Below are 19409 nucleotides of genomic sequence, written 5' to 3' on the forward strand. Positions count from 1 at the left end.
CAATGGGGCAGAAACTGTAGACAGGCAGATGTATATGAATGTCCCTGTCTCTCTTCAGACGACGCCCACTGACTCCCCCTCCTCGGTGCTGGTCTCCTGTGTGTGTATGTGTGTGTGTGTGTGTGTGTGTGTGTGTGTGTGTGTGTGTGTGTGTGTGTGTGTGTGTGTGTGTGTGTGTGTGTGCGTGTGTGGGCAGCGTGACTCACACACATACTGCATGTCGTCTATGAGTCCAACACGCAGCCCGCCGGCTGCCAACGGCTTAACGAGGCTGAGAGGCCGCCGGCTGATGTCATGACCGAGGAATGCATGCAGTGGAGGAGGAGAAAGCGTTTCAATAGAGAGCAATATGCTCCGATGCACACACACACACACACACACACACACACACACACACACACACACACACACACACACACACACACACACACACACACACACACACACACACACACACACACACACACACACACACACACACACGTACACTTGGCGATCGGTTCCCAGGACATGTGGTTTTGGCATAATCACCTAACACCTGTACACCTCCACCCTAACACCTGTACACCTCCACCCTAACACCTGTACACATCCACCCTAACACCTGTACACCTCCACCCTAACACCTGTACACATCCACCCTAACACCTGTACACATCCACCCTAACACCTGTACACATCCACCCTAACACCTGTACACATCCACCCTAACACCTGTACACATCCACCCTAACACCTGTACACCTCCACCCTAACACCTGTACACCTCCACCCTAACACCTGTACACCTCCACCCTAACACCTGTACACATGCACCCTAACACCTGTACACCTCCACCCTAACACCTGTACACCTCCACCCTAACACCTGTACACCTCCACCCTAACACCTGTACACATCCACCCTAACACCTGTACACCTCCACCCTAACACCTGTACACCTCCACCCTAACACCTGTACACCTCCACCCTAACACCTGTACACCTCCACCCTAACACCTGTACACATCCACCCTAACACCTGTACACCTCCACCCTAACACCTGTACACCTCCACCCTAACACCTGTACACCTCCACCCTAACACCTGTACACATCCACCCTAACACCTGTACACCTCCACCCTAACACCTGTACACATCCACCCTAACACCTGTACACCTCCACCCTAACACCTGTACACCTCCACCCTAACACCTGTACACCTCCACCCTAACACCTGTACACATCCACCCTAACACCTGTACACCTCCACCCTAACACCTGTACACCTCCACCCTAACACCTGTACACCTCCACCCTAACACCTGTACACCTCCACCCTAACACCTGTACACATCCACCCTAACACCTGTACACATCCACCCTAACACCTGTACACATCCACCCTAACACCTGTACACATCCACCCTAACACCTGTACACCTCCACCCTAACACCTGTACACCTCCACCCTAACACCTGTACACATCCACCCTAACACCTGTACACCTCCACCCTAACACCTGTACACCTCCACCCTAACACCTGTACACCTCCACCCTAACACCTGTACACATCCACCCTAACACCTGTACACCTCCACCCTAACACCTGTACACCTCCACCCTAACACCTGTACACATCCACCCTAACACCTGTACACCTCCACCCTAACACCTGTACACATCCACCCTAACACCTGTACACCTCCACCCTAACACCTGTACACCTCCACCCTAACACCTGTACACATCCAAACACCTGTTACGGCTTCACACACCCCCTGCACTTCAGCTGAACCCTCCATACCTGCCTCACACACCCCCTGCACTTCAGCTCGGGCACTACGTGCGCGTAATAGGCACAGGTGAAATCAGTCCTGTCTCTCTCTCCCTCTCCGTCCTCCTCTCTCTCTCTCTCTCTCTCTCTCTCTCTCTCTCTCTCTCTCTCTCTCTCTCTCTCTCTCTCTCTCTCTCTCTCTCTCTCTCTCTCTCTCTCTCTCTCTCTCTCTCTCTCTCTCAACGTTCAATAATTTGAAGTAGCTTACACTATAAATACTAACTGGATAGTTGATTATAATAAATATTTCACTTCATTAGCAAACATATTGTAAAAATCATTAACACATTGGGTGCCAACGACGAGAAATCTCGTTGTTGGCCGCCATGCGTTGAGTGCCAATGACGAGAAATCTCGTTATTTAATCGTTATTTATTCTATTAGCGATATCCATTAATTTTTCATCCATCCAGCCTCACGTTATCATTGGGACTGGCTCTGAGCTCGAAAAGGGCAAATACCGCCCCCTATCGTCTCCCGGATGGTATTGCACCCATTGGAATGGAGTCGATGGGAATGCATCAGAAAAAAAACTCTGGGCTCCACATTTTACTTCTGAGGCATGTAACCTGAGACTATTGCATCCACTGAGGGAACTGGAAGAAGCGTCGATTATGTGTTTCGAGGTATACCGTTGGATCAATAAATGCGATCGATATTTGGAATGGCGATCAGGAATTGGATTCATCTTTTTGCAGAACATCTGATCTGAGGTAAGGACGTTATTTTACCAGTATTGGGTTAATCAGAGGTTTTTTTCACAGCGTTCACAACATGTCTCCTGTGTGTGTACAGTGTGTGCGTAACGTTAGCGCCAGGAACGGCATAGATAATAGATTTTTCAGCCCGCTTCTCTAGCGTGCATAAGTACACATATACTATCGATAATCTAGCGTTTATTTGAAAACGATTCATAAATAGGCAGAAAAATTACAACGTGTTTTGTGTATTCCAGTAAAGAGCCATTTTCGCGGATTTTTCTGGAATCACTAGAAATCTTCAAAACTATACTCGTATTCAAAACGGTATAAAACGGAAATGTACTGATGAAAATCTGTTTCATACATGTTGACTGCAAGCAAGTCATTGATAAGCGACGGGTGTATTAGACACATAGCCATAATTTAAGATATAGTTTATGCATTCGCAAATGTGTTCGCATTTTGACCCATCCTAACTATTTAGGAGCAGTGGTTCAGCCACACAGTGTGGCGCCCAGGGACCAACTCCAGTTGTAATGTCATTACCTTGGTCAAGGGACCAACTCCAGCTGTAATGTCATTACCTTGGTCAAGGGACCAACTCCAGTTGTAATGTCAGTACCTTGGTCAAGGGACCAACTCCAGTTGTAATGTCATTACCTTGGTCAAGGGACCAACTCCAGCTGTAATGTCAGTACCTTGGTCAAGGGACCAACTCCAGTTGTAATGTCAGTACCTTGGTCAAGGGACCAACTCCAGCTGTAATGCCAGTACTGTGGTCAACGGACCAACTCCAGTTGTAATGTCAGTACCTTGGTCAAGGGACCAACTCCAGCTGTAATGTCAGTACCTTGGTCAAGGGACCAACTCCAGCTGTAATGCCAGTACCTTGGTCAAGGGACCAACTCCAACTGTAATGCCAGTACCTTGGTCAAGGGACCAACTCCAGTTGTAATGCCAGTACCTTGGTCAAGGGACCAACTCCAGCTGTAAAGCCAGTACCTTGGTCAAGGGACCAACTCCAGTTGTAATGTCAGTACCTTGGTCAAGGGACCAACTCCAGTTGTAATGTCAGTACCTTGGTCAAGGGACCAACTCCAGCTGTAATGCCAGTACCTTGGTCAAGGGACTAACTCCAGTTGTAATGTCAGTACCTTGGTCAAGGGACCAACTCCAGTTGTAATGTCAGTACCTTGGTCAAGGGACCAACTCCAGTTGTAATGCCAGTACCTTGGTCAAGGGACCAACTCCAGTTGTAATGCCAGTACCTTGGTCAAGGGACCAACTCCAGTTGTAATGCCAGTACCTTGGTCAAGGGACCAACTCCAGCTGTAATGCCAGTACCTTGGTCAAGGGACCAACTCCAGTTGTAATGCCAGTACCTTGGTCAAGGGACCAACTCCAGCTGTAATGCCAGTACCTTGGTCAAGGGACCAACTCCAGCTGTAATGCCAGTACCTTGGTCAAGGGACCAACTCCAACTGTAATGCCAGTACCTTGGTCAAGGGACCAACTCCAGCTGTAATGCTAGTACCTTGGTCAAGGGACCAACTCCAGTTGTAATGCCAGTACCTTGGTCAAGGGACCAACTCCAGCTGTAATGTCAGTACCTTGGTCAAGGGACTAACTCCAGCTTTAATGTCAGTACCTTGGTCAAGGGACCAACTCCAGCTGTAATGCCAGTACCTTGGTCAAGGGACCAACTCCAGCTGTAATGCCAGTACCTTGGTCAAGGGACCAACTCCAGCTGTAATGCCAGTACCTTGGTCAAGGGACCAACTCCAGCTGTAATGTCAGTACCTTGTGTTAACGGAATTCGGCTATAGGGCGACAATAATGTGGTCAAGAGGCATGGTTTCTATCTTGAGCCTTAACTGGCGTGGTTTATTATTCACATGGCAGAGCAGTAACACTACAGGTCTCCTCTCACTGAGAGGCTGGGGGAAAGAGAAAGAAGTGGGAGGAGACATCTCTATTTATACTCACCACCTGGTGGTGTTCCTGAGTGTCTCTAGTGGAAACAGTTATATATGCAGTTAGACAGTTACTAACAATCCTACACAGAACCTCTGCCTTCAACACTCCCACTTAGGGTTTAGCATACTGGATACCTTCTTGGAAAAACATTTTACAAAGGAAATAATATAATGCAAAAACATCAACAGGGTATGACAGTCAATACTTTCACATTAAACATGACCCTTGCAAATCCCTTTAATTTGGAACAGGTTTCCTCATAGTGTCTGCTACTCTGTCATCCGTTGGACAGTAAACCGGTGTCATTCTTTCTTCTCTGATGACAGATCTGATGAGATGATATTTTCTATATTGGCATGTTTACATCTATGTTGACACACTGGGTTCCTAGCAATCACAATGGTTCCCTGGTTGCCCTCATAAACAACAGCCCTCATATATAAACAGTGTCCATCATTTTTAAATGATGTTGACAAAATGCCCCTCATCTTCAAAAACCACCTTATCTGGTATAGAGAATACATTCCAATTACCTATTACATATTAAACAATATACTCGTAATCTTATCTCTATCACTTCTAACAGTTGTTCTGGATAAATACACTCATGTATGTATAAAGATTCGTTGTTGGTGTGGACCCAATCGCAAAAACAGGAACGAGGAAGAGAGACAGGCAGGACACAACGGGGTGTAGTTGGAAAAAGGCTTTACTTGGCTTCAACTACAACAACAAAATAACAAAAGTACCACAGCATAAGCTGGCAGACAAAACAATACCTAACGTGGAGAGCACAGCACGGAAGAGTGCTGCGTCGAAACACAACCACACGTTGATATTGATAACAACGGATGTGATAAGATAGATTAACGGACCGACAGGGGAGTGACAGGAACAGACAGAATATATAGGGAGACTAACTACTAACAAGACACACCTGGACAGACAAACAATGACAACAATATATAGTAAGGAACAACAATGAAACATACAAATACAACACTAAACCAGACCGGGAAACAGAGTGGACCACACAGACAGGAATACATTTAACACATTGAACATTGAGGTAAACACTAAGGACATCAGGAGATTAAACATATGAATACCGATTAACAGAGGGAGTAACGTAATGAGTCCACTAGGGGGAGCTGCAGGGCAGGTCTTCTGAGGTGGAGAGATCATGTGGCCAGCCTGGGCAAACAGGGGAGGAATCGAACCAGGCTGGGAGAGCGGATCCTGACAGGACCCCCCCCTCGAAGGACGGCTTCCAGACGTAACGGAAGCAGCCACAGGGAAGGCGGGAGGCCGGGACCCAGGGAAGTTGTGGGAGAACACGGGGAGAGCCTCGGAGAAACGGGGAACAGGATCAGGCTGGGGCAAGGGGGGGGGCTGGAGACGGGGACAGGGGCCCGGTGAGGGGGGCCGGAGGCAGGAACAGAGGCCCCGGAGAGGGGACCGTAGCGGGGGGATGGCGGCAACAGCCCAGGATCCGGGGCTGGGACCACAGACCCCGACTCAGCCGGCGGAAGAGTCGACCGCCCTGCAGCGTGTCGCCGCCGAGGTCGACCCAGCGTGGAAGCAGACCCGGGGGAGGCGGCAGGACCAGGACGCTCCTCCTGGGTCTCGGCGTGGTAGGCCACACAGGGACCCTCCTCCCGAGTTGGTTCGGTGGTTGGTTCGGCGTAGTCCTCCCAAGGACGCGCCCCCTGGGTTGCCTCCGCATAATAGTCCTCCCACCAGGGCGGCGAAGGGGACCTGTCGAGACGGGAGCCCCATCTCCTCCTGGGGCTGCGGCGTTGAGAGCCGCGCCTCGTCCTGGGGGCTCCTCGGAGGGCACGACCCTTCAGCGGGCATGGCGACGCCTGGTCCCTGGAGAATGCTCCCTGGAGCTCCATGTCCGCGGAGGAGGCGGCGCTGGCCGCGGCGGTCGTGCTGGCAGTGAGGCCGGTGGAGAGGTTGTGCCAGGTCTCCCTCGTCCTGTTTGCTGGGTCCAATTCTGGTCGGTCCGTTCTGTAAGGATTCGTTGTTGGTGTGGACAACGGGGTGTAGTTGGAAAAAGGCTTTACTTGGCTTCAACTACAACAACAAAATAATAAGTACCACAGCATAAGCTGGCAGACAAAACAATACCTAACGTGGAGAGCACAGCACGGAAGAGTGCTGCGTCGAAACACAACCACACGTTGATATTGATAACAACGGATGTGATAAGATAGATTAACGGACCGACAGGGGAGTGACAGGAACAGACAGAATATATAGGGAGACTAATTACTAACAAGACACACCTGGACAGACAAACAATGACAACAATATATTGTAAGGAACAACAATGAAACATACAAATACAACACTAAACCAGACCGGGAAACAGAGTGGACCACACAGACAGAAATACATCTAACACATTGAACATTGAGGTAAACACTAAGGACATCAGGAGATTAAACATATGAATACCGATTAACAGAGGGAGTAACGTAATGAGTCCACTAGGGGGAGCTGCAGGGCAGGTCTTCTGAGGTGGAGGGATCGTGTGGCCAGCCTGGGCAAACAGGGGCGGAATCGAACCAGGCTGGGAGAGCGGATCCTGACAGTATGGTCATAGCTAGAGCCGTATATTTGGCTTCACTAGTTGATAGTACCATTGTGGGCTGCCTCTTTGTTTTCCCACGAAACCAGTGAGCTGTCTGTATTCAAACTCACACAATATCCTGTACCTTTAAGATAACAAAAAAAACATGTTTGGCTGTAATCCAAATGCTCCTCTATGGGGTCAGCCAAATGCTGTGACAATCTACTCTCTACAAACCATTGGTCAGGGCGGGTACACATTGTTGAATAAATGAGGCTACCCACAGCTTCTTCGTACATCTTTTACATTTGTCAGTTTTTGAGCATCCTCCTGATAGTCTAGTCTTTGACCACATGGTCAACATTCCTACATGTCTAAACGCTCCAGGGTCTTTCCCACATAGTTACATCATTGAGAACATGGTAAGTCATCCGCCTTTGTATTTAAACATGGGATCCATTTTTGTATTTAAAAATGTATTAAACATAGGATCCATTTCAGTATTTAGACATGGACTCTAATCAGGTATTTAACCTTGATTCTACTCCTCCCGTATTTAAACCTAGAGTATCATCCTCCTGCCTTTAAGCAGTGTAGCCACCCTCCTTCAGTATTTAAACAATTTTCTACGAACCATACTTTGTATTTGTCGTGGCCTTCAATACCCTCCTGGATTGAATACACCCATTCCCCTCCCACTGTCTGTCTGCCCTCTGGTAACTTGGTTGAATACACCCATTTCCCTCCCACTGTCTGTCTGCCCTCTTCGGGGGACAATGTGACCTCTTTAAAGGTCAGGGTTACCCCACTGACTACCCTGTAGTAGTAATCAACGGGGTAGGTGCACTGTCCTCCTCGTCACTCCCTTTCCGGGCATAGTCTGTCAGATATTTTGGGGGTTTGTGTTCCCTTGAGGGATACCTCCCACTGCTTGGGGCACTTGACGTCACCCTCGGGTGCTCCTCGTCATCACCCTCTGGGGGTTGCTGACTGTCTGCCTGCACGACCGTACTAAGTACACTGGGTTGGTGTGTCTCTGTTTCTACACACCTTACTCTGGAGTCCAGCTCTGGCTCCTCTGTCTGTGCCTCGCTCTCACATGTTGCCTTCGTGACAAACTTGACTAGCATGTGTTACTGCACTCTCCCGTTACCGGGATGATAAACTAGGAAAGCGGGTGTTACGGACGGTGTCCTTATGTGTATATATATGGGGGTTATGTATGTTATCTGTTGTGCGTGTGTGTATATAGGCATGTTTTGGTTGTTCTGTTTTTGTCTCCCTCCTGTGTAACATATCCCATTCTCAGGTGTCTCCCAGTTACAGCAGCAGAAGCAGCAGCAGCAGCTGAGGCTCATCAGACTAATTAACCTCCACATCCCTTCATATACCCCAATTGTGTGCAGTGTTGGTTAGTTCTTTTGGCTCAGTGTGGTGGTGGGTGTCTCTCTGTGTTTGGTGATAATTCTGTGTGTGCCTGCGTGGACCAAACCCTGTATGTGGGGTATATATACTGTTGGCTCTGTTTTGCCATTTGCCACTGTAAGTGTGGGTATGTATATTTGAGCTAGGTAATGCTCTATTTGCTCTCATGTTTGGTGTGTGAGCTAGTTAATGCTCTATTTGCTCATGTTTGGTGTGTGAGCTAGGTAATGCTCTATTTGCTCATGTTTTGTGTTTGAGAGCTGGCGAAAGCTCTGGTTCACTCCATTGTGTTTTGGTGTGTTCTTTGTTGTACATTTCTGTTAAACCATAATCTGTTTGTGTATTTGTTTATTCCTTGTGTCACCCAGCCTATGGTGATTGCTTTGTTTTGTATTAACCTTTTGTTTCACACACAGGGACATTGAGGGCAGGAAGATACCCTGGGTCTACATTTTGCATCACGTAGGCGACCTACTGTTAAAGACACCAGCTTTAGAGTGCGCACCACCACCTGTACTTTGGGGTGTCCGCGCCTGTAAAGGGGGGGGTGGGTTTTTGTTTCCTTTTAATATTTGATTTGGTGCTCACTGGTAGGTCCTCTTTGCTCTCTGTGTTGTTGATCCTTACTTGTGAAATAAATATTATTATTTTGCAAATTGTCTCATGTGTTTTGTGTCACTGCACCCTCACCTATCCTGTCTGTGGCCTAGTGTTGCATCTCCCCACGGGGGTACGTAACAGCGGGGCTTCCCTTGTCGTGTCCTACGAAAAATCCTTTTACACCTCTGGACTTGGGCTTTCCCCTGTCCTGCAGGTACGCATAACACACTGATCCAAATCGGTGCATTCTGGCTAGATTACACTTCTTTCCTGTCAGTGCTGTATACGGGATGGTGCCCGAGTGCTTATTAAAGCACCTGTTTCTGGTGTAAGCGGCTTCTTGCACCGCATAATGCCATAGGCTCTTAGGTAAGTTACTATCTGCTAGCTTACTCCTAGCCATTTCGAAAAAGTTATACCATTCCCTCTCTGCCACCCCGTTCTGGTGTGGGGGATATGGACATGACGTCTCGTGTCTTATCTTATACCTTCTCAACAGTGATTGGAACTCTCTGTTTGTGAACTCGGTTTCGTTGTCGGACCTCAAGCATCCTACGTTACCATAAGGGGCTACGTCTGCCAGGACTTTCTCCGTGGCCTGGGGTGTGTCACTCTTTGCTTTGAGAAAGTAAACAAACACTGCCCCTGTGCACACCTCTGTAAAAGACTGTACATATCCAAAGCCTCCTATGGACTCGTTGCTTACTGGGCCGGCTAGGTCCGTGTCAACTAATGCAAGTGGTACCCTTACTCTGTCTGTGGGATTTCTGTATCTCGGTTGAGTAAACTTCCCTGTATGGTTACAGGAGTTCTGAGGCCCGTGAGGTATACTATAATTCTAGGAGAGTACTCTGCGTTGTTTCTAAGTAATTACTCTTGGTGTGGACCCGGTAAAAAGACGGCGGTTGAATAATCTTCAGACGGACAAAAAGCTCAAATCAGAATATAGCGTTTATTACAAAACAACGCCTATTATACTAATGTTGGATTCTAAAGCCGCTCCTAGGACAAAGTCGACTTCAGGATGATCCAAACTAATCAAAAAGATTATCAACAGATACTCGAATTATTTCTAGCTAATCTGCAGTTCTCTGCTGGAGTCTGGATGCTCTTTCTGGATTCGTCTCAGGTTGCAGGGGTATGGTTTCTCTCGTTTCCCGTGGTCCGTTCATCTCTGGTCCCTTATCTCGGCGGGTTCGCTGTTTAAAAAACCTAAGCCCCACCTCTCGGATGACGCAGGGGCTAGAAGGCTTGGTTTGCTCTTGGCCAATAGAATTCTAGTTGGCGGCCATTTTGGGTCTCTGGTTTCAAGATAACACCAACTAGGGGTTGATCTGAATGTCACTGAGGAGGGTTTCGTCCGTTGGAATTTAAGTCATATAAGTTTGACAGGATGCTTTAAATATGGGTTTGTCTATTTTTTTGGTATCTTGAAACCTAGATATTACTCTCTAGTTTATCTAAACATCCTATGTCAGTCTTTACACAATGTTCCTAGTACGTTTTAAACATATTTTATCCTAATTGAGTCCTTAATTTAATATAAGAAGTATTTGAATATTCCAATCTATTGCTTACTTTATTTGTTCTTTTTCTAGGTGTAGGCTAAACTACTTTTGCAGTCTGTTTTAAGTTCTAAACACACTATTTTGCTTAACTTGGTTTCCCCGCTAGTAATAGTCTTAAATATTAGTTCTAAATTAACTAGAATCTTATTTATTTAACAATGATGTGGTTCTCCTATTTTATTAATGTTTTTTAGTGGGTATGCCAGCGTTTGATCCAATATTCACATTTTCTCTTTGTCTCCCAAAAATGGAGGGAAAATCTACATGTGGCTTTAGCAGTGCGTCTGTTTCTTAGATTATCATTTGAGGCTGGTCATAAACCCCCCCAGTCTCTGTACCCCTGCTCTTCCCAGTATGTTTCCATGGCAACCTAACTTATCCATCACACTCTATCGAGGTCAGGCTGACAGAACCTAATTTAGAGTGGTTCACAATCTGTTTTTAGCATCTACTCTAAGTTTACTTTATCATCTAAAGTGAGTGTCCTGTTTACTTTACTGCAGTGTTTGCTCCATTCAGTCTCTTTGTCAACCTTAGTTATCCATTAATACATTATTATTCTAGTTGATGTTATTTAGCATATCCATTTGTAATGATTAGTTACTTTTCCTAAGATAATCTATTGAATATTTAGCATGCTTTTAACCTTTTGCAATATGTTTTTGGGGAGATATAAAAATACAACTGAAGGCTTCCTTTTTACCACTTACAGCAAACAGTGTAGAATAGGGGAAAATCATGTTTTATTTTAGATAATATACCACACCCGTTTTGCACACTGCACAATTTTTGTCAGGTCTACGCTTTTCTCCTTCAATGTGCATGCCTTCTGACACTACTTGCAATTTCAGTAAATCCTCGTAATTACAATGACCCATAAGCTTGTGGCCGTCACGCTACACATATCATTATTATCATTACACTTGTCGTTATCATTACGCTTGTCGTTGTCATTACACTCCGTTTGCAGATAATATATTCTCTGGTACATCTTTATGTCAAACCGTGTACCGTCAGGTTCTACAAGAAAATGTTTACCTTTATCGAAGAATACCTTGGCACCGCTTGCAGTAGCAGCTATTACAGAGAATAGTCCTTGTGGGAACGATGGTACGTAGAGAGCGTTCTTTAACGTTACGTACGCCAGCGCCCCTTACTGTCCGTGAGGCATACCTGTGCGTCTCCTCTCTCTTGTGCCAATCCGTAGGTGCGTCTCCCGTCTGCCAGCTCCATGCTGTGCCTCCCCGGGTGGAAAGTGTCGTCAAAGTTCTTGAACCGACTCCTGTCGTTGATGACATGGGACGACGCACCTGTGTCCACGATCAGTCCCCTTCTCTGGGTTCGCTGCAGGTGGGCCGGTCCGGCGGTGCACACCGTCCACACCCCGAAAGTGCAGTCTTCTTGTCCCGTTATTCTCCGGGCGTCGTCTCGATCCGTCTCACGTCTCACGTCGCCGCCATCGTGTCCGCTGTCGTCATCCTGTCCACAGCTGTCTTCTTGTCCGTAGTCGCCATTTTGTCCGTAGGCGCCATTTTGTCCGTGGCCTCCGTCTCGTCCATGGCCGCCGTCTCGTCCATGGCCGTCATCTTGCCCATGCGCGTATCGTGCGCTCTGGTCATGTTTCTTCATGCACGCTCTGTCTGTGTGACCCGTGGATTTGCAGAAGCTACACCAGACAGTCTTTGTGCAGTCGCTTCTCCGATGGCCTTTCTCTCCGCATCGCCAACACGCCAGTTCCGTCGTGGTCCTGGTCCTCTCCCTTAGGCGTCGCTTGGGCCTTTAGCACTCTCTCTCCCGCCTCCACGGCGGCTGGGTGGGTATCTTATGAGGCCTCGAAGTTCCTTAACTTAGCCTTGAACTGTCCCAGCGTCATGTCCGTTTTGTACAGCTCCGGTAGTCCTCTCATCATCATCGCCATCATTAGCCCATCGCTTGGTGCTTCTCCGGCACTCCTCAATGGTGTCGTGATTTGCTCCGCTCTGTTGACGTATTTGGTCACAGTCTCTGTGGGCCCCTTCCTCAGGGCCCTTAGTGCTATGTAGAGGGCCACGACTCAGTGTCTTCCTCGCCCGATGTAATGCTCTCTCAACACCTCCAGGCTTTCTCTGCCTCTGTCTTTAGTGTCGCGGAATATCAGCCCCAGGCTGGTGTCGTCGAGCAGCGGCGCTAACTCACAGTACGCATCTGCGTTACGCTGGTCGTCCAGGGCTTGCTCTTCCGCCGTCAGTTCTCCCGTGGGGGCTGCCAGGATCGTCTCCTTCAGTCCTGCACCGTGCATGCAGCATAGCATGTGCTCTTCCCAGAGCTCGTAGTCCTCTGCTTTTCCATTGAATGAGGGCCATTTGCCCCTTCCCTTGTTTTCCATCCTCTTCGTTGGTGGTAGGCGGAGCTTTAGCTCTTGTTGGCCTAGCGTCTAGCCACGCGGTGCTCCCGGCGCTAACCTAGCCTATACTTTAGCTAAGCTTGCTACCCTTATTATTTCACCCCGGCGTTATCTGGGCCCATAACCTGTTAACAGAATTCGGCTATAGGGCAACAATAATATGGTCAAGAGGCATGGTTTCTATCTTGAGCCTTAACTGGCGTGGTTTATTATTCACATGGCAGAGCAGTAACACTACAGGTCTCCTCTCACTGAGAGGCTGGGGGAAAGAGAAAGAAGTGGGAGGAGACATCTCTATTTATACTCGCCACCTGGTGGTGTTCCTGAGTGTCTCCGCCTAGAGCGCCCTCTAGTGGAAACAGTTATATATGCAGTTAGACAGTTACTAGTGTAAACAGTTATATATGCAGTTAGACAGTTACTAACAATCCTACACAGAACCTCTGCCTTCAACACCTTGGTCAAGGGACCAACTCCAGCTGTAATGCCAGTACCTTGGTCAAGGGACCAACTCCAGTTGTAATGCCAGTACCTTGGTCAAGGGACCAACTCCAGCTGTAATGTCAGTACCTTGGTCAAAGGACCAACTCCAGTTGTAATGCCAGTACCTTGGTCAAGAGACTAACTCCAGCTGTAATGCCAGTACCTTGGTCAAGGGACCAACTCCAGCTGTAATGTCAGTACCTTGGTCAAGGGACCAACTCTAGCTGTAATGTCAGTATCTTGGTCAAGGGCAATGGCAGGAAACCTATGGTGCATGTTGATGAATTGAAAACGGAGGACCCTTATGTAAACAAGACAAAAGTTCTTTTTCTGGTCTTCATCCTCTTAGCAGTTGTTAGAATTGAGCAGTACTGTATTGTACCCATTCTGCAATCTGTTAATAAAGTTTTCAATCAATCAATGTCTTTTGATCCTGTGTTGCTCTAGTCTCCTACGGCGTGTGTGGGGGGGTGGGAGCAATAAGCCCACCAATGCCGTGCCTTGTATAGCTCATGTGACACATTACAGGAAATGAGAATGACTTGTTTAGTGTCCCTTTGGAAGGTCTCTGACCTGCTACTGTCCCCGCCCGCAGCTGACCAGGTGGCGTGAGTTTGAGGAGGATCACAACAACCCCAGTCAGATGGCCAAGTACTTCAGCAGCCCCAGCAGGAGCCTCCACTCTGTCTACAGCGAGGACGAGATCTACTACCTGCTGGGGGAAAACAACTCCATGAAGAGGCTGCTCAGCGAGGTGAGCGCTCGGCAGGGCTTTACCACACGGCTTCCGCCTGGGAAATATCACGTTTCAAAAGCCAAAAGGTTTTTCCTTTAGAAGGACTTTACATTATCCTTTTCCGGATAATGTAATAATATATATCTTATATCTTATATCCGGTGGGTAAATCTTTTTGGATGTATAATTTAGTAACAATACCAGATAATGTAATAAGTTATTACATTATCCGGACAAAGTTGGTTCATTATCTGTTCCACATATTTATTACATTATCCAGTTATATTACATTTAAAAATCCTTCTAAAACCCATTTTCCTATAATATGTCCCCTTTAAAGGAGCACTTCACCCAAAAATGATCATCTTTGTATATCAACTACTCCATGGTGAACATAGGATCCAAAACACGGTAGAAATACTTGATGAATTGAAGGTAATAGAGATTTGGTTCAACAACAGCAAAACTATATCAAAACTCTCACAATGTCTGCAGTATAATCTAAGTCTCATATATACAGTCGTATGCTCAGTACTTCACATGCATTTTCACTCAAACCTTCCTAATGAAAACATTTCTGGTTCAATGCTGCCTTCAAATGGAACTCTGTGTTCACGAGAAGAGTCCATATGAACGACCCTGCGTTGTGGTCTTCACAACGTTGTACGTGGGAAATCCTTAGCCTCGATGGCCTCAAGATGCATTGCCCAGTTGCATAGCAACGGTGTCCTCACGACTTCAGCCCACTTGAAGTCGAGACCACAAACTCACAAGTTCCATTTGAAGGCAGCACTGAACTGGAATTGTTTTTGTTAGCAAGGTTTTAGTGACAATGCATGTGTTTGTGAAGTACTGAGCACACAACGGTTAAATGGTTAAATGAGACTTGGATTATACGGCACAGGTTGTGAGAGTTTATACACTGATGTACTTTGATATAGTTGTGCTGTTGTTAAACCAAATCACCATTAACTTCAATTCATCAAGTATTTCTACCAAGTCTTGGATTCTACGTTCACCATGGAGACATGCAAGAAGAAAAAAATATCTTTATGAATCCAAGGCATCACAGTCATTGATATACAAATATACAAATAATATACAAATTAAAATATTTGGGTGAAGTGCTCCTTTAACCAAAAGTGTATTTTTAATTGACATCCATTTTTTAAGTACCAGATTGTTTTGAATGGTTTCATTGGTTTTAGGGCCATAAACACAGTTGCTAACCTTTGACAGCAGCTATATGTTATTCCTATAACATTTAAAGGTGCTATGAATAACATTCAGCCACTACATGTCGCATTAGAGCACCAGCATCATTTATCCAATCAGGTGCATTCCACGTGGGGAAATGGGAAGTAGGGAGGGGATACATACACGCAACATGCAAACAATAACATACATTTTGGACCCGCAAGATTGTTAAATGTTAAATGAATCTATATTTGGGGGGGGGGGGGGGGGGGGGCAATACTTTTATTCCACACATTTCTAAAAGCTTTGTGGATGTATTTAAAAAAAACATTTCCTAGCTTGGAGAGAGACGTGTTCATAAATCATGACCTACCTGTCCAAGGTTAAAGGAATAACGTGCACGTTTTGCGTCAGTGTAGATTTCCCATTAAACACTATTTCTCTAGCTCCTGCCTGGTACAAGAGAAACAAAACATCTGTCGCACTCTCAACTTCGTCCTTCAACAAGGTGCATGAGCTGGAAATAACTATCAAGGGAGAACAATTCAGCAACTCTTTGGAGGCCGATGGATGTTCTAAAAATAGCGCTCCTTATTCATACAATTAAAACCAAGGCGTTTTGGCAACATGCCTTCATCAGGGTCACATGATAAAGAAAGAACAATGGAGCTTAAATCCCCATGTAAAATGACCTCCACAGGGAAAATAGCCCGGTTACATTCCTGATGCATCAGCCAGTTAAAACATCTATACAAAACATAAAAGCAAAAACTATAAAGATGATAAAAATGCATTCACATTGAACTCCTAATTCATCCCATTAGGGTACAGACTTTTCAAATAAAAAATCCCAAAGGCCTCTCCTTCTCCTTCTAGCCCTCCGATACTCAAGCTCGTGTTTTGTCCTTTTCCAGAAGAACGCCGTGATCGACAGCCTCCAGGAGCAGGTGACCAACGCCAAGGACAAACTCCTGCACCTCGTGTCGGCCAGCCGGTCCCGTGAGACGGACTCCTCCACCACCAACCTCAACTCCTCCTCCACCCAATCCACGGTGCTGCCGTCTGAGCGCCCCGCCTCCCCCCCACCGCAGGAAGACGGTGTCCCCCTTCTGTCCTCCTGTCCTCTCCCCCCCTCGCCCAGCGCCACTGCTCCCGATCCTCCCCTCGCTCCCGTCTCTGCACCCCCCCCTCTCCCTCCGTCCTCTCCTCCTCCCGGTGACGGTGTGACTCGGGGTGGGGGGGCCTCCCGTCCCGGCCGCGTGGAGAGGCAGCCGGGGGAGTCCAGAGGAGCCGGGGAACCCGTGTCCCCGCGGGTCTTACCCAGGCTGGGGCCCAGGGCGGCGCGGGAGCCAGCGCCCGTTTCTCCGTCAAACCATCTGACATCGCCTCGCTTCGCGGGGGGCTTGAGCGCCGCGCAGACGGGATCCTCGGGTCGTCACGGCGACTTACTGTCACCACCGGTGGCGAGTGTCAGGCAGGCGGGGTTCGTTAGCAGCGAGCAGCTGCAGGAGATCCTGCAGGAGCTGAGCGTTGAACGCTCCCCTCTTTCTCCCCTTTCTCCTCTTTCTCCTCTCACCCCGCGCTCGCCACGCTCCCCCAAACCCCCCATGGTCTTCCGCTACCCCAGCATCTCCCCCTATGCCATGAGGAAACGCAGGCCCCCCTTCCACCCTCAGAGAGGTGGCGTTCCGCCCTGCTTCTACCCAGGCTCAGAACCCCCCGGCCGGGGCAAGAGGGGGGACGACCCTGGAGCCAAACACTCCTCTAAAACATCACCGCCTCAGCCCGAGGCTCCTCTCCACCCTGGCAACAGTGACATAGAGGAGGAGGAAGAGGAGGAGGAAGAGGAGGAGGAGGTGGAGAGGCGGGGATCGACGACGAGATGCCGGAGGTGTGGTTCGAGGCCTCACAGATGTTCAGCCACTCCTTATTCGGGGCACGCGGGTCCTGCAGAGACAGAGCCAGGGGCCGAGGGGGGCAGCGGCCGCAGACACCCCAGAGATTCGTGTGGTTTCTGGGACTCAGACTCCAGCAGCTCCACGGACTACTGCTACTACCACCGGCCCTACTGCGACTCCTGTGCGCATCGCGCCTCCTACCTGTCCTCGGACTCCTCCTCGGACTCCTCGGACAGCGAGTACGGAGGAGGAGGAGGAGGAGGAGGAGGAGGAGGAGGAGGAGGAGGAGGAGGAGAAGGAGGAGGAGGAGGAGGAGGAGGAGGAGGAGGAGGAGGCTACTACCCGGCTGCTCCCAGCCTCTACCGCTCCTCCCGGCCGGTGGTCTTCAAGGAGGATCTCAAACCTACCTTTGTGTGAAAGAAAGGTGTCTCCCTTTTGTTTGTTTTTTAAGCTTAAAGGTGAAACATTTATGATTTTGATTGTATCATTTCTTGAGTACATTTTATATGATCAAGACATTTTAGGAAGTCTTCAAACCTGCCCCTCGCATGAACCAAGGCTGTTGTTATTATTATTTTTATTTTTTAAGGATTCTTTTTTTCATGGCCTTTGTGCTTCATTAGATGACCTAGTGGAGTGGGGGTGTAATAAGACGAGATGACATGAAACTAAAGTTGTAAGCTGGATTTAAACCCACAACATTTCCAGTGCATGGTTTGTGTGCCTCATAGCCTATACAGCCACCAGGACACCCTGTAGCCTACGTCAGTTGTGAGCCTGAGGGTCGGTTGTATTCATGCTCATAAGAGGCACGTTAACATTATGAGAAATGTGTTTACTGTCTTCTCCAGAGTCAGACGAGAAGATAGATGCCAATTTCCTCTCTGTATGTCCTAGAACGCTTTCCGGCTACAAGCTAGCCTAGCTTAGCATAAATGAATGGAAGCTGATACGGACAACAAGCCTAGCTGTTGGCCAAAAACACCTCTCCCAGAGTTTTAAGCTAGGCTACTGGTCCGTATTTGCTTCCATTCATTTGTGCTAAGCTAGGCTCCCTTGCAGCCGGATAGCTTTCTACTGAACGCACAGAGAGGAAATTGGTATCTAACTTCTTGTCTGGGGGGAGAAGATGGTAAGCACATTTCCCATATTGGTATATATGTTGGCGTGTTCTTTTAAGGAAGTGCAGTAGTGCACTGTACGTGATCAGGACATTTTTGTCCAAGATATTAAATAAAACATTCCAAAACATATACAGGGTTAATGTCACAGTATAACACAATATGTGTACATATGTTTGCAAAAAGCACATGTTAAACAATCCAGCTGATCTTATGAAACTGCCCGATAGCGGAACGTGTGATATCAAACCAAAACTCAAGAATATTTCATATATTTCAGATTACATTACGTGAGAATGTATAATAGTTAATATTTTCTTATCTTAGACAACAGAATTGTGTACCATGATTCATGGTGTTGAATGACATGATCCCATTGATAATATTGTGTTATTGTGCTGCGCTAGAGTGCCTCAATCTCACAGATTTTTATAGAGCTCAGAGTTCAGGGTTTCAGTTGAACACTTTTATAATGACAGTGAGTGCAATTGAGCATCAACTTTTTTTTATTGAATTTACTAGTGGTCAGAGAGCGTGGCCGCTCGGAATGCATACCTATGCATAGCGCATATTGTGCATAACGCATACCTGTGCATAACGCATACCTGTGCATAACGCATACCTGTGCATAACGCATACCTGTGCATAACGCATACCTGTGCATAATGCATACCTGTGCATAACGCATACCTGTGCATAACGCATACCTGTGCATAACGCATACCTGTGCATAATGCATACCTGTGCATAACGGGCCGATCGGTTGGATCCCGGAAGTGCTGCGTGCAGCGTTGTCGAGAACCGTGCATACAATCAACTTCACATTCAACACTGCAATTACTTTGACAACACACTGTCCAAGCCGATTGTATGGGCCGTTCTCGAGATATGTGAAGGCCGGACAGGAGCATTATGGCTAT

At 47.5% G+C, this 19409-nt stretch overlaps 1 protein-coding gene across 1 annotated transcript in view; it reads left to right on the plus strand.

Moving 5' to 3' along the window:
• The window catches only part of gpr156 (G protein-coupled receptor 156), a gene marked incomplete at both ends in the record, with an annotated part of 114424 nt that overhangs the window by 87218 nt on the left and 7797 nt on the right, over window positions 1-19409 (plus strand). Inside the window, 3 exon segments of the mRNA XM_084314420.1 lie at window positions 14133-14291; window positions 16385-17282; window positions 17424-17607. Of these exon segments, the coding sequence (XP_084170546.1) occupies window positions 14133-14291; window positions 16385-17282; window positions 17424-17607 (1241 nt within the window).

This window comes from Notolepis coatsorum (genome assembly GCF_963971535.1).
Source record: "Notolepis coatsorum genome assembly, chromosome: 5".
Taxonomy (NCBI): Eukaryota; Metazoa; Chordata; class Actinopteri; order Aulopiformes; family Paralepididae; genus Notolepis; species Notolepis coatsorum.